The sequence below is a fragment of the Ictidomys tridecemlineatus genome, chromosome 7 (assembly GCF_052094955.1).
Source record: "Ictidomys tridecemlineatus isolate mIctTri1 chromosome 7, mIctTri1.hap1, whole genome shotgun sequence".
NCBI classification, from domain to species: Eukaryota; Metazoa; Chordata; class Mammalia; order Rodentia; family Sciuridae; genus Ictidomys; species Ictidomys tridecemlineatus.
Window position 1 is genome coordinate 76,460,845 of NC_135483.1, and position 15,503 is coordinate 76,476,347.

The 15,503-nt window shown below is 37.9% G+C and overlaps 1 protein-coding gene across 1 annotated transcript in view; it reads left to right on the forward strand.

Annotated features, from left to right (window-relative positions):
- Pxdnl (peroxidasin like) overlaps window positions 1-15,503 on the forward strand; it is a 439,633-nt gene that overhangs the window by 343,029 nt on the left and 81,101 nt on the right. Inside the window, exons 15-17 of the mRNA XM_078017185.1 lie at window positions 6,532-6,640; window positions 8,754-8,911; window positions 10,274-11,780. Coding sequence (XP_077873311.1) covers window positions 6,532-6,640; window positions 8,754-8,911; window positions 10,274-11,780 — 1,774 coding nt within the window. The remainder of the gene's footprint in view (window positions 1-6,531; window positions 6,641-8,753; window positions 8,912-10,273; window positions 11,781-15,503) is intronic.

The following is a 15,503-nucleotide window of genomic DNA, read 5'->3' on the forward strand; positions in this document are numbered from 1 at the left end:
AGCAATAAATAACATTCATCAATATTCTGTTCTACTGTGCAAAAAAATAAAAAAAATTAAAAACCCAGAAAATCAGGTTATAGGATTATAATAACACAATACAAAAGAAGTTATTTAACCAATATATATGTGTATATTTTGCTCTGGGGACATATATATCAATGTTAGGGGAAATTACTTTAGGTCTGCATTTCATAACATATAAATTTCATGATAGTATTTTTTATATATAAAGGGAAGGAATGATAAAATAATATAAATTTGAATTTTAAAAAATTTAAGACAAGGAGTATGTGTTTGCTTATAAAATCCAAATTAGGCTGCGTGTGATGACACATACCTGTAATATCAGTGTTTTTGGAGGCTGAGGCAGGAGGATCACAAGTTCAAAGCTAGTCTCAGCAACTTAGCAAGGCCTTGAGCAACTTAGAGTGTCCCTGTCTCTAAATAAAAACATTAAAAAGGGCTGGGAATGTGGCTCAGTATTTAAGAGCACTTGGGTTCAATCCCTTGTACAAAAAACAAAACAAATAAACCCCCAATTATCAAAAGAAGGGAAACATATAATATAAAATATACTAATAAAGCATTTTATGGCTTAAACGCTCTCATTTACTAGGTCTTTGTAATGAAAAGGAAAAATGCATGCATTGTAGATTTGTCCAGTCTTGCTTCCCCCACTTAACAGTTATGAAATGCTAGAACTCTGCTGTGTAAAAAGTGATACAGAGTATCACATGTTTTGAGTTTCTATTCAGCATTGGGGAAAATAGCCATAAGAAGTAATCCCAAATGATAAAAAGTACACAATAACATTCTAGATATTATTTATAAAATGTGAATGTTACAGACTGATGTCCACAGCAAGGTATTTATTAATTGTTTTATGATACTGGAGCTTGAACCCAGGACCTTATGCTTGCTAAACAAGCATTCTACGCTGAGCTATACCCCCATCCCTTTTAACATTTATTTTATTTTTTATTTTGAGATAGCATCCCACTAAGTTGCTGAGGCTGCTATTGATTCTGAGCCTCTTGTAGTTGAGTTACAGGTGTATGCTACCAAGAGCATAGTAGGGCATTTATGATAGCAAACAAACAAAAAACAGAGAGGGAAAGTTTCCATGGTTGCAATATTTTTCAGGAAATTCATTTTTCCCCTTAAGATTTAATAGTTTTTTAAAAAATATTTATTATTTGTGTATTCTGTATGTATTATTAGTTTTAGGTGGATATATTAGTTTGTTTTTATGTAGTGCTGAGGATCAAACCCAGTGCCTCATTCATGCTAGGTGAGCACTCTACCACTGAGCCATCACACCAGCCCCAAGATTTAATAGTTTTTTAAAAAATAATTTAAACAGATTTGGGTAGCCTGTAAGGCTAATACGGTATTTTCTAGAACCTTTTTGTTTAGGGTGTCCTCAGATACTTATACTGGCAAATATTATTTGTGTCGGCACACTTCTTTTTCTTTGCCTAGATAATATTTGGCATCTGAGTGCTACTCATTTTATTTTAGACACAAAGGAAAAAAAAAAGTCTTCTGTTCAAGAGCAATTTACTTTAACATCTCCTTTCTAAATCGGCATAATGACATACTCAGTCAAACTGACAGCAAAGACATTTATATTGAACATTGAAAGTGTGAGATGGTGGGAGTAAGTTATCAGACTTTCCTGATCTCAGGCACTCTGGATAACTTCTTCACCCATAACTGGGATTCATTTTCTTATTTTTTAAAAAAGGCAGAATTGTCACCTCTCGAGTCCTTTTTGATTTATTATTTCTGTTTCTCAAGTAGACCAAAATGTACAATAGTAACAAGGAGGTAGTTTACAATATATCTACACGATAGAATTCTTACTATTGAGACCTTGAACTCATCTAATAAATGTTAGTTAAAATATTTATTAGTGAAAAATGCAAAGGTGAAACTGAGTTTATTAAATGAAAAATTTGGAGCACAAATAAATAACATGCAAACTGTTCTAAATTATATAAAAATAAATTTAAACTTAAGCAATGCTGTCATCTCTGAAATTTGGGGTTTCATACCTTAATTGTCTATGACACATTTTCTATTGATGGACCCACAGTTTCTCCCTCTTCTTTCATCCCTCATTTTCTTCACATCTCTTAATTATCAATTTTAGTCACCATTAGGGTGAGCAGTAAGACTGAGGAGCTCCTCCTGATTTCTTCTCCTTTCTGTCCTTTACCCCAACTACCATGTCTTCCACTTTTTCCTCCCAATATTTGTATCTTCTTTCTTTTTTAAAAATTTTTCAGTGGGGATTGAACCCAGGGCCATACATGCTAGGTACCATGAGCTACTTCCCCAACTCTACTTCTCTTCTTTGCATGGCTTCTTCCTCAATAGCTCTTCCTCTCACCATTTCTTTTCTTTCTTTCCTCTCCTCTCCTCTCCTCTCCTCTCCTCTCCTCTCCTCTCCTCTCCTCTCCTCTCCTCTCCTCTCCTCTCCTCTCCTCTCCTCTCCTCTCCTCTCCTCTCCTCTCCTCTCCTCCCTTCCCCTCCCCTCCCCTCCCCTCCCCCCCTCTCCCCCCCCCCCTCTCTCTCTCTCTCTCTCTCTCTCTCTCTTTCTTTCATTTTTTGTATTGACCCAGGAGTGCTTAACTACTGAACCCCAGTCTCAGCCCAGTTTGTTTTTGATTTAGAGACAGGGTCTCTCTAAGTTGCTTAGGGCCTTGCTAAGTTGCTGAGGCTGGCTTTGAACTTGTGATCCTCCTGCCTCAGGTTTCCTAGCCACTGGGATTACAGGCATGTGACACCGCTCCTGGCCATTCTATCACCATTTCTAATTTAGACTTTTGTTTTAACTCTCTAATTGGTCTTCCTACCTATGATATTTTCTACTGCAATTAAATTCTTAATTCAGTCACTTATTGTTGAACTAAATTGAATGAGGATTTAAGGTTACCTTAGTTGACTTTAAGTCTGTGAGGCTCTTTCTATCAAGTTAATTACATGAGCTTTATGGAACTCATAAAGATATTACCAATAAAATAACATTTATCATTTATTGGGCATTTTATCATGTGTTCTAATGCTATTTACTAATTAATTTATTTGATTTTTGTGGATTATTGTTATTTTTTAAAACTCTGAATGACTAATTCACTGACCATTTCACACTTGAATCCCAACTTTTGTCATTATGTAGAGAAATTCTCTTTTTATAAGCCACTGAAGGTGTTGCATAGTAAAGAGTGGACTTAAAGGTATCAGAAATACTAGCTATATGCACTCAAGCATATTAATGAATTTAAATTGAGAATTGAATCATTTAAAATTACTATTTTACTCTACTTGTTAACTTACTTGTTAGTTCACATACTAATTAAGAGGTGCACGACAATCTTGTTTTCCTGTCCAAACTTTTACAATGGATGAGGAAATATTTCTGTGAACACCATCATCTGGTTAGTATCCATATGCATACATTTTATAAAACCTTTAACCAAAATCATTTTCTATATATTTTATATAGAAAGCCTATAAAGTAAGCACATTTATATCCTCAGGTTAGCCACATGTTTCTCAAAATTTTAACATTAAATTTCAACAGCAGTAAGTTGCATTTCCAGATTTTCAGTGTTGTAGTGTTTGGACAGTTTTTTTTTTTTTTTAAGAAATTATAAGGAAAACTGACAATTAAAATAAAAGTCATAATCCAAACACAAAAACCTTAAAAAACCATAGATGGTACCTTTCCTTTTCCAGGGGAGATCTCCAAGGTGGTGAACCTGTCTGCATGTTTAATGATGCAGTGACAGGCAGCACAGTTAGGGCTTCTGAAAGAGAATGATTTTGCTCAGTCGATTCACATTAATATCATTTAATGTGCTGTGCAAGTACCTCTCTGGTTTCCTGGGACAGCCCTCACAGTTTTGGGGTTATTCTTTTAGGGGAAGGAAGATCAAGTGTAATAAGGTGTATTTTCATTAAGATAGTTGCATTATCTGGCTAGTTTTCTCCCCAGGGGAGAAAGAAAATATAAAAAGTACTTAGGAACCTCACTGGCAATTGTGAAAGAAACATGGCCTTTATTGAGAGCTAGGCATTTGGAGTGAGATTGACTGAGTTTGACTGCAGAAGCTGTCCCTCTTCTGGGTTCAGTCCCCAAATCACCCAGAACCAGGCTTTTGGTATGTGGATACAAGAGCAGTGAGTGACTGTGCAGCCAGCTCCCCTTTCCTGAAAGGACTCAGTTTTACCGTTTGATTTAACCATCCGTGGGGATGATGGAGTCTCAGAGGTACATGGATAAGATCGAAAGTTAGATGTTCATTTCACAACTTCAAGCATGTATTTATTTCATACATCTACCAAGGTCTTTTCCTCATATGCATTAAGCCTGAGATTTAACAAAGAATTAACAATCAATTATGGAGATATATGTTATAGTTTACATTAGCTTACATTAAGCATATTTTTTGGCACTCATTGGTGTCTACATCCAGTGAATTCAAAGTGAACCATGATATTTCATGTGATATTCCCTATCATATACCCACTACATTCTTCTTGCCCACATTTCTGTAGCTGTAAAATATATTTTCCTAAATTCCTTCCATGCAAAGTTGCAATGAATGTTCTCATGACAACCCTTATAGATTTGAATTATAATTTCTCTGGACATATGTTTGGGCCTGGAATTGGTGTAGGAAAGGATGTATGCACATACACGTTTTACTAATTACAAACAAAAAAGTCTCTAAATAAAATCTCTAAAATAGAGGTGTCTGTTCTACTGAATCACCAGTATCTTGAGGATTTCTATGTACGTACTCCTGTCAAAATGCAGTGCTAAAAAGTTCTAAAATTTTTTCTAGTGTAAGAATATTAATTAATTGACACTTTAAAGTTAATTTTTATGTTTACATATAGTATATCTTTAACTTTCGGGGCTTCCCTCTTTTATAACCTGCTTGTATGTACTTTTTTTTCTTAGTGTACTATAAGATTTCCTTGTATGAAATGGAATATTAATTCTGTGTTAGATTTAGACTTTACAAATATTATCAACCACTGTGTCCTTTGTTTTTTAGTTTTATTTGTTCATGTTTTTTTTTTCTAAAATAAATGTTTGATTTCATATCATTGAGCTAACCAGTTCTTGTCTTTCTCTCTCTCTCTCTTTCTCTCTCTTTTTTTTTTTTTCCATTTGTCTTTACCTCATACATTGTTGGTCCAGGGTTAATTTCTTATTTTTTTTTCAGACTTAGAAAAGACAATGGTGACTATCTAGATTCTCAATATTGTGGTAATCCCAAAATGTCAGAATTGGACTGACAGTATAGCCATCTGCTCAGAGCCACTGCACATAATCTAGTTCACCAAGAATAGCTTTCAGCAGAATGCTTGATTTGATTGTCCTCCTTTATAATATCTCTGTGCCATTGGCATTTTTTTCTTAAACTAGTTTTGTGTTAGTGGTCTTCTTCAGACAACTAAATCAATCTAGTATGTATACATAGTCAAAATACAAGACTTTTCTTACATGCAGAAGTAGAATGCTTATAGACCCATTCCTTTCAAAATATATGAGCCTAAATATGTATAATACTCACATGTATAGAGAGATAGACACATGCAATACTTTTATATTATAGTACAAACTTTAGTTTAGGCTTATATTAGTTACTGTATTATACATTCCTTTTGATAATATGTAGAATATATACCTTTCTATTACTATTTTAAACTTTTCATCTCTTATTTTCCCTCAATGATATCATTTTCAAACTCAAGTTTTGAAGTATCTTTACTTTAGTTGTCAATATTTAACAGTGTTAAAAAGTTGCTTTAATTGCATCATATAAATTTTTATTTTACTTTCAATATTTCAAAAATAAACTAAATATTATGGATTTGCTGGATTATTTCTCTTATATGAGTTAGATATTTATTCATATCATTTTCATTTAGTACTTATTCCTTTAAGATAAGCCTCTAAAACCATCATTGACAGAAGATTCAATATGTTCAACTCTAAGTGAACAACTTCCTTTGTGGTATTCAGCTTTGCAGAATTCTCACATGTTGGAGAACTGTAGAAACAGCAAGGATTATTTTTACTGAAGAGTTCAATACTTGCTTTAAGAAACCTCTATGGGGATTTGATGCTCTGTACTTTGTTTTAATGTTTAACATTAAAGCAAGGTGGTTGAAGAGATAGCTGTTTCAGACCTTCCTTAAGATGACAAATTGCTAGCAAGCGTGGATCCCATTTGAATTGATGTTGTAAAAAAAGAAAATATTTCACACAGCTTTACTGTATTTTAGAATGCTTTAATTTCCTGAATAACATTGTTATTGTTAGTGGAGACTTTTCTTCAAGGATAATCACCTACTTCTCTGCAATGAACATTATCCTATAGATATTGTATACCGTTTTTATTGGTTTAAAAGTTTTCATTTCAAAAATGTAATGCCATTTATAGCATATCATTCCTCACTTCAAGGTCTGTTTGATCTTTTTAATCATGGAATTGATTTTCAAAGCAATACAGGTTAAACAAGCTGGCGATGACTTTGTTGAATCATCTATTCTTGACGCGGTACAGAGGGTTGACAGTGCAATTAACTCCACGCGAAGACATTTGTTTTCACAGTAAGAATTAATATTATTTTGATTGCAAAAATTGTTTTCATTTCTGTTCTGCCCGGTTTTTATAATTTCCGAATACTATAACAGGTAGGATGTGTAAGATTGCCAGAATGCTTTTAGTTCTTGTGTACGTGCCACCCTCTGTTCTAGCCATCAATTTTTGATTCAGACTCCAAGAGACGGAAATTTTTCCCATGGAGTAAAAATGACATTAATGTATGCCACAGATCCATTCTAATAGTCTGACAAAAGATGTCAAGACAAAAAAATCTGGTATGTCTGCATTCACCAGATAATACAAGACCACTGCTCCTATAGCCTGTGGATTGAGAGTGATTTTCAAGATGAACACACTTAGTCAGATGCTGGTACCCCACAGGTAAAAACTTGGTTAAGGAAATTGGCATTTTGCTTCATTTTAATTGAACTGGAAAGTGTTTAGATTTCTGAAACTTTTCAATCCCATAAATTTCTTTGTGTTGGCAACACTGAAATATGGTTAATACATTAACATTTTTAAGGAAAAAAACATGAGTATTGTTTTCATAATCATAGTATACATACAGTATTTTTAGTTGTTGATCAAAAAGGGACAGTTTAAAATTCCTTAATCAAACTCCTTGCATATCCACAAACAATATGGCTTATGGTCACAGACTCCTGTTTGAAAGCCATCCTGCCCATTTATATTTTTATTATTGTTCCTCATCTGTTACTTTGTGTCTGGGTAATCTTGGGCAAGTGACCTGACATCTTTGTATCTCACGTTTTTTTGCCTGTAAAATCGGGAAGTCAATAGAATCTGCTGTAGGAGTGTGCTTGCTTGTGTGCTTCAGTAGGAGCACTGAAAAATACAGATAAAATGCTTCAACATTACCTGGTACACACAGAGTGCTTTATTAAAGTGAGTTATTAGTATCATTACTATTAGTCTATGATCTCAAGTTGTTATGATTCAAGACAACAGAGGATGACATGTGCCTTGGTTGACCAAATCTCTAAAACAGTTTGCTTCGTAATCTTAGGGACTTTAATTGTATTTTTAACTTATTTCATTTCTTCAAATGTGCATAAACCACTATGGTATGCTGGTCAGCAGGCTTGGTACTTGGGATACAAAGATGAATAGGGCATTGTGTGGGGGAGCTTTCTGTCTTTATGAGAGAATATCGAAATAAAAGGAGAAAAGGTTTATTTTGGCTTATGATTTCAGAGATTTCATTCCATGGTTGCTTGACCCTGTCATTTTAGGCCTGGGGAAAAGCTGAGTATCACTGGTGGGTGTACATAGTAAAGAAAATCTGCTTACCTCACGATGGCTGGGAAATGAAAGAGAAAGAGGAAAGGGTCCCAATATACCCTTCAAGGTCATACCTCAATGACCTAACTTCCTCCCGTTAGGCACCACTTCCTAAAATGTCTACCACCTCCCAATAGTGTCATTAGGTGGGGATCAAGCCTTCAACACATGAGGGTTTCAGCGACATTTAAGATCTGAATCATATCAGGCACCATTTCATCCCTAACCCAGTTCGTTCTTTAGTAGGGAAGACAACATGTCAGCAATTTAAGTACATCTTGCTGAGTACATGACAAACATCTGAAGGGATACAGAAGTAATAGAGAAGATGGAGTGATAGCTTGTCAGAGCCATCAGGGAGACTGTACCAATAGAGTGATGCCTGAGCAGGATTCTAAAAGCAAGGGGGAACCTTTAGACAGTTACATTTGGGGAAGGAGAAGACAGCAATTACCAAGATCCAAAAACTGAGAACGTGGTTCACTGTTTCAAAAGGTTTATTGAGTACCCTGGAACTCACACATGGACTTCTTATGTTTATCACTACCACCACAGATGTTGCTTTTTATCAACAGATATTGTTTAAATCATTAATTTATTTAAAATATTGAGTTCAGCACTGTAACTGATACTTAGGATTCAGTGGTTAAAAAAGAAAAATAACCTACAGCTAGCCTGCAAAGTTCATATTCCAGTGGTGGATATTTTATTCTTCTTTAACTTTTGGCAAAAATCTTCTTAAGTGCCCAGCCTATGGGAGCATCACAGAGTCTACAGTTTTGCCTTCCAAAGAGACATGTGTTTTGTCATTTGCAGAAAACCTCACACTCCCAGTGATCTGCTGGCTCAATTTCGTTACCCAAATGACCCATTTACTGTGGAGACAGCAAGAGCAGGGGAAATTTTTGAACATACACTGCAGCTGATCCGGGACCGTGTGAAGCAGGGGCTGACGGTTGATCTGAAAGGCAGAGGTCAGTGTGGAGACCTTCTGTTCTAAGCATGCTCTCCACAGCACAGCACAACTGGACATCACTTTGGCAATGAATGTGAACTTTCCTCTCCAGAACATCCTATGACTTCAAAATTAATTTACTTACCACTTTAAGTAAATGTAGATTTTTCCTCATGGGAACTGTAATTCAAAAGTAAGGATGATAAATACATATGCAAACTTGTCTCAATGTTTGCCAATTATTTATATTGGACAAATGTAGGGGAACCATTTGGTGTGAACTTTTCAAATACAAATGATATTACATTTTATTTAGAGAAATATTTTAGTTCCTTTCACTTATCATGGTGATTACCTAAATCATTCTGTAAATTTATCTGAAATTGCTTCCGTCATCTGTAACTTTGATATCACACCCCCCCTTTTTTCTATTTTAAAGTTCTCTTGTATTTCTTTACAAAAAAGACACCTACTTTGTAAATGTCAAATGAGGTAGTATAAAATGCTTTCAGATTTTCTAAGTGTTTCTCTTTAAAATGAAACAAATGAACATGATACTTGGCTGTACACTATTTGCATTGAGTGTAGCAGCAACTCATATAGGACTACCCATTCTCTACTCTTCAGAAAATGGGACATGGAGCAAAAGGTCCATTTGTGTTCATGCCTCAACCCCTGAGTCTTCTGAGCAATCACTGCAAAGTACAATTGCCTGTGCTTAGTCTTCCATGTTTGTCTTGGGTTTTCAAAACTTCCCTAACCAACATGTTCAGTGAAATCTTCATATCAGGGCTTTAGTTAAATATATGATTACTTGAGTTTGAATCACACCAGGTATCAGTTAGCTCTGTCCCTGTCTTCAAAAAAGCCAATTCTATCTGTTTCTGCAGCTGCAAATAAAGGTGAGGCCCACAGTTATTTAGCCATCTTAGAGTTTGTCTATTCAATTATCTCTAGTAGAAAAAGGAATAACATTAGGAATAATATACTCTAAATTTGTAGCTAGAAGATTAGAAACAATAAAATAATTTTGTTTTGTTTTGTTTTTTGTATGTGTGTGTGGTGCTGGGGATTGAGCCCAGGACCTTGTGCATGGGAGACACACACTGCCAATTGAGCTAGATCGCCAGCCCCAAACAAGATTCATTTTGTTGATTCTAATAGTCAGCCATTGTTCATAAGATAGACATTACTGAAGTAATTCTAATTTTTGGAATTGTCTTTGTTGTGTACCTATTTCCCAATCCTTTGTCCTATAGTGTTTAGTTGTTACAAGTAGGAAAGACTTCTACACACCCCGGGGTGGGAGGTTCCAACTGCACCAAGTTCTCTGCTCCCTTTTCCTGGGCTACTCTCATTGAGGTCACTGCTTGGGTTTCAGAATTCCGCTACAATGATTTGGTTTCCCCGCGCTACCTTGGCCTCATCGCCAATCTGTCCGGTTGCACGGCCCACAGACGTCTGCCTAACTGCTCTGACCTGTGCTTTCATCAGAAGTACCGGACCCACGACGCAACGTGCAACAACCTGCAGCACCCGACGTGGGGCGCGTCCCTGACAGCCTTGGTGCGTGTCCTGCAGCCTGCCTATGAGAATGGCTTCAATTCGCCCCGTGGGGCTGGCCGCCGCAATGGAGACGGCCGTTCTCCGCTCCCGCTGCCAAGGCTGGTTTCCACCGTGATGGCTGGCACAGCGGCGGTCACTCCAGACCACAGGTACACCCACATGCTTATGCAGTGGGGACAGTTTTTGGACCACGACTTGGATCATACAGTGCCTGCACTGAGCACCGCCCGCTTTTCCGATGGGCAGCCTTGCAGCTCCGTTTGCACGAATGACCCTCCTTGCTTCCCTATTGCCATTCCGCCAGAGGATCCCAGGGGCGCCCAAGCACCCTGCATGTTCTTTACACGCTCCAGCCCGGTGTGTGGCAGCGGCACGACCTCTTTGATGATGAATTCAGTCTATGCACGAGAGCAGATCAACCAGCTCACAGCCTACATTGATGCTTCCAATGTTTACGGGAGCTCAGAGCGGGAATCCCAGGTTCTCAGAGACTTCTCTGCACCCAAGGGACTGCTGAGGACGGGCTTGACTTGGTCCTCTTCTGGGAAGCACTTACTGCCCTTTTCTTCAGGCCCACCCACTGAATGCACTAGAGGTGAACGAGACAGCCACAGTAGCCCCTGTTTCCTGGCGGGGGACCACAGGGCTAATGAGCAGCTGGCTCTGACGGCTATGCACACCTTGTGGTTCCGGGAACACAACAGGGTGGCCACAGAGCTATCGGCCCTGAACCCCCACTGGGATGGAGACACCCTTTATCAGGAAGCCAGGAAGATTGTGGGTGCGGAACTGCAGCACATCACCTACAGCCACTGGCTGCCCAAGATTCTTGGGGACCCTGGCATGAAGATGCTGGGGGAGTACCAGGGGTATGATCCCCACGTGAATGCTGGGATCATTAACTCTTTTGCCACTGCAGCCTTTAGATTTGGCCACACATTAATCAATCCTATTCTTTACCGATTGAATGATACCTTCGGTGAAATTCCCGAAGGCCACCTCCCACTCCACAAAGCTTTCTTTTCGCCATCCAGAATAATCGAGGAAGGTGGGATAGATCCACTCCTTCGGGGGCTATTTGGAGTAGCCACTAAATTGCGGGTGCCCTCGCAACTTCTCAACCTGGAATTGACAGAGAAGTTGTTCTCCACCGCCCATTCTGTGGCCCTCGATTTGGCTGCCACCAACATTCAAAGGGGCCGGGATCATGGTATCCCTCCCTATGTGGACTACAGAGTTTTCTGCAATTTGACTTCTGTTGAGAACTTTGAGGATCTTCAGAATGAAATTAAAGATTTGGAGATAATACAAAAATTGAAAAAGTAAGTACACAAATGTTGCCTGGATTTTAAAAGGTTTGGGAGAGGTAGAAGAGTTGAAGGGCATTTTGTGCAGGTGGAATTGGGTTTCCCAGGGATGTCATTGCCAAACCATTAGTTAATTGTGGAAGAAATGTAATATTAAAGATAGGATTCTCCAGAGACTGAGATACCCTTTTTTGTTTCTTCATGTATCCACTGCCTTTGTAAATGCAAATATTGCTGCCTCTCATTAACTAGAGAGTACATCTTAATTATGAGAGGGGAGGAGGGCAAGTCTACAGTTCATTCATGTTCTGTAGTAATCCAAGCAAGACAATTTGGTTGATAAAAGGCCATAGAATTTGATGTCAATTGGCCCATTACATAGATCATCATAGCAAAGTAGAAAAAAATGAAAGCAAATTATTATTATTATTTTTTGTCAAAATCAAATCATTCTAAGCTTATTATTACAATATAATTTGGGTCTTTTTTTTTACTGTATCCTTTGTGTCTTTTGGAAAAGTAAATTCTTTTTATACATGATTCAAATTTTCTTTGAAGTTCCAAGTTTTAAACATTCCAGAAAATAGCTTCAACTGATCCTCAAACACCCCATCTTTTTGTCCCTTAAAATACGGTAAATAAATAAATGTTTCATCAAGAATCCTTGTTGATAGGCTAAATAGAGACTAATATTTACTAGTAGGTTAGGATATCTTAATGTGAAATCTTTCAGATATTTTGAAAATTGTGTTATGTAGCCAATTATCAATATTAGGACCATTTTGCATGATTAGGGAATTAGATATGTTAATGTCACTAGAGCTTGTACATATGTGGAATCTCAAACTGAAAATGTGTCACATATTTAAAGCACATCCAAGTATCATTCAGGTTGAATTTGCAAGTTTCTAATTAGAAAGGACATTGATTTTGGATTCACAGAGACCTGGTTTAAATCTCTGTTCTGCTACTTGTTAGTCTCAAGGGCTTGTGGAAAGCATTTAAACAGTTTTTCAATCTCAGGATAAAATGAGAAAACAGTGGCTCCTTCTTATATTTGTTTAAGTATTAAATTATATAAAATACTGCAAATACCTAGTCCAGTTTCATCAAAGGCAATCAGTAAATGATAGCGGTAGACATTTTATTCTAACAGTATCATGTCAGCTGTCAGAATCATTATTGCAGTGCACATGAGCTGAGATCCAGGCCTGTGCTTGGTGCTGGCAAGAGATGAAGGTACCAGCATCCTTGCAGGGGAGAGCCTGACAGCATGCTGCAGATGCCGCCTGTTGTGATCAGCAGGCAAGGGCTTGATACGGGTGGGAAATGAATGCTACGGGAACATAGAGCTGAGAAATGGAAGGTATGGGGAAGGTTCACAGCAAGCTACTCATAAAAGATGCCATTTGATCTGGTCTTGGAATTTTTCTGAGCCTCAGATGGTAGATGATGAAGTGGGAAGAGTGGGCAATCTCTGGAAGGGGAGCTCAGAACTGGAAGGTGTGGTGTTGTGTGGCAGGAAAAGAGAATGGGAAGGAACAGGGGATTGGTTTTGTTGTTTCTGGTACAGGGGATGGAAACTGGAGCCTCACACATGGTAGACATGCCCTGGGCCACTGAGTTGCATCCCTAACCCATAGAAGAAATATTGTTTTTCCTTTTTTTTTTTTTTTTTTTTGTACTGGGGATTAAACCCAAGGCCTCTCTGCCACTGAGCTACCTCCCCATCCCATTGGGGATACTTTGTTTTTTCTCAGGACTGTAGATTAAATTCGGTGGTGTTCTACCACTGACCTACATCCCCAGCCTCCTCCCCAGCCCACCCCCCCTCCTTCTTTTTTTGAGACAGGGTCTTGCCAAATTGCCAAGGTTGACCTCCAATTTGCGATCTCCTGCCTCAACCTTGGAGTAGCTGGGATAAAAGGCATGTGCCACTGCAGCTAGCACAGCTCCTTTCTGTTAGTTCCTTTGGGATCTTGGCCCTTCAACCCATTTGAACCTAAGCAGCCAGACATTATCTTTGCCTTAGGGAATGTATGAGACAGGTGAGCTCTGTGCCAGCTGAAGCAGAGCACCACTTATCAGCATGAATGGGTTTCTCCAGCTCAGGAGGGGTAGCCATTCTGCCTTCCCATAGGCTGCCTGTGGCCCCTGCCTTTCCCCTTTATTTTAATCAGCCCTTTCACCCCTGTGACCAAAAAGACCTGATGAGAACAATTAGAGGAGGGAAAGTTCATTTGGGGGTTCATGATTTCAGAGATGTTAGTCTATAGATGGCCGACTCTGCCGCTCTGGGCCCAAGGTGAGACAGGACATCATGGCAGAAGGGTGTGGTGGAGGAAAGCAGCTAAGGCCATAGTGACAGGAAGCAGAGAGAGAGTCCCCTTACCAAGGCCAAAGTATAAACCCAAAGCACATGCCCATTGACACTACCCCCCACCCTGTTTAGCTATACCCAACCTGCCTACAGTTAACACCCAGTTAATCCCTATCAGAGGATTAATGCACTGATTAGGTTAAAACTCTCATAACCTAATCGTTTCACCGCTAAATTTTCTTACATTGTCTCACACATAAGCTTTTGGGGGGACAACTAGTATCTAAACCGTAAAACCCTTTGATTCATAGCATATTTGTAAAATGCCCATTTTTGACTCGTTTTACTGTGAGCACAAAATAATTACATTGGAATTGTTTTTAATAGCCCGATCTTCCAGCTCTGGGATTGTAACGTCTTAGGAGCTGAACTGTGCTGTTGAAGAGGGTCTGGCTTTCAATATCCCAATTTACATAGTTATTTCTTTATTCTCTCCTGTTACTTTTTTTTTCCTTTTGTATTAATTGACAAATGTACTTTTAGGAGTTTGTTTTGAAATGACTTTGGTCAGTTTGGGAAGTAGGTAGAACATTTGTGAATTGGCAAAATAAATACTGACATGTGGCATTAAAAGCTTTGTATTCTGTAGGAGTGATTTTAATTGCACATATCTGCAAGCACATGTTGCTTGTGTATGCAAGACAAAAAAAGTGTTTTTTTTTTTATTTTTTATTGTTGATACTTTGCACATGGATTTGCTGCCAAGAGTTCTAACCTGTTTTGGCATAACTATGCCCACACTGAATCTTTCAGGATTACAAGGTTGTTCTAATAGGTGAAAAAGAATTTCCTACGTAGGCAATGGTGTGAAGATGGATTCCTTTTATATGTTTATTTAATTAACCAGCACATGTCAGTTGTACAATGGGCAATTTATTCGCAGCAATTTTTTACTTTATTTCTTCTAAAACATTGAATGTAGTTTTCACAGAATTTAAGTTATCTACTTTTTTAAACAAATACTTCACTACTTTACATATTATTTAATTAAATGACATAAATGAAGTTCCAAATATAGTTGTGGTGAGCAAGTTTGTAAACTCTATGGAGTACGAACTGACAGTTCAAGAGGAGGAGACTGGTGCTTTGGGAGGTGTCAGTCCTTAGTTATCAGGAGGGGACTGCGCTGGTCAAGGAGAATTTTCATGAAAGGTGTTGTTTAAAATAGCTAGACACAGGTGGTTTACTATAGAATTCTGTGATAATTGAAAATTATTAAGATAAGGAGCTGGGGTTGTGGCTCAGTGATAGAGCGTTTACCTCGCATGTGTGAGGCACTGGGTTAAATTTTCAGCACCACATATAAATCAATGAATAAAATAAAAGTCCATAAACATCTAAAAAATATATTTTAAAAC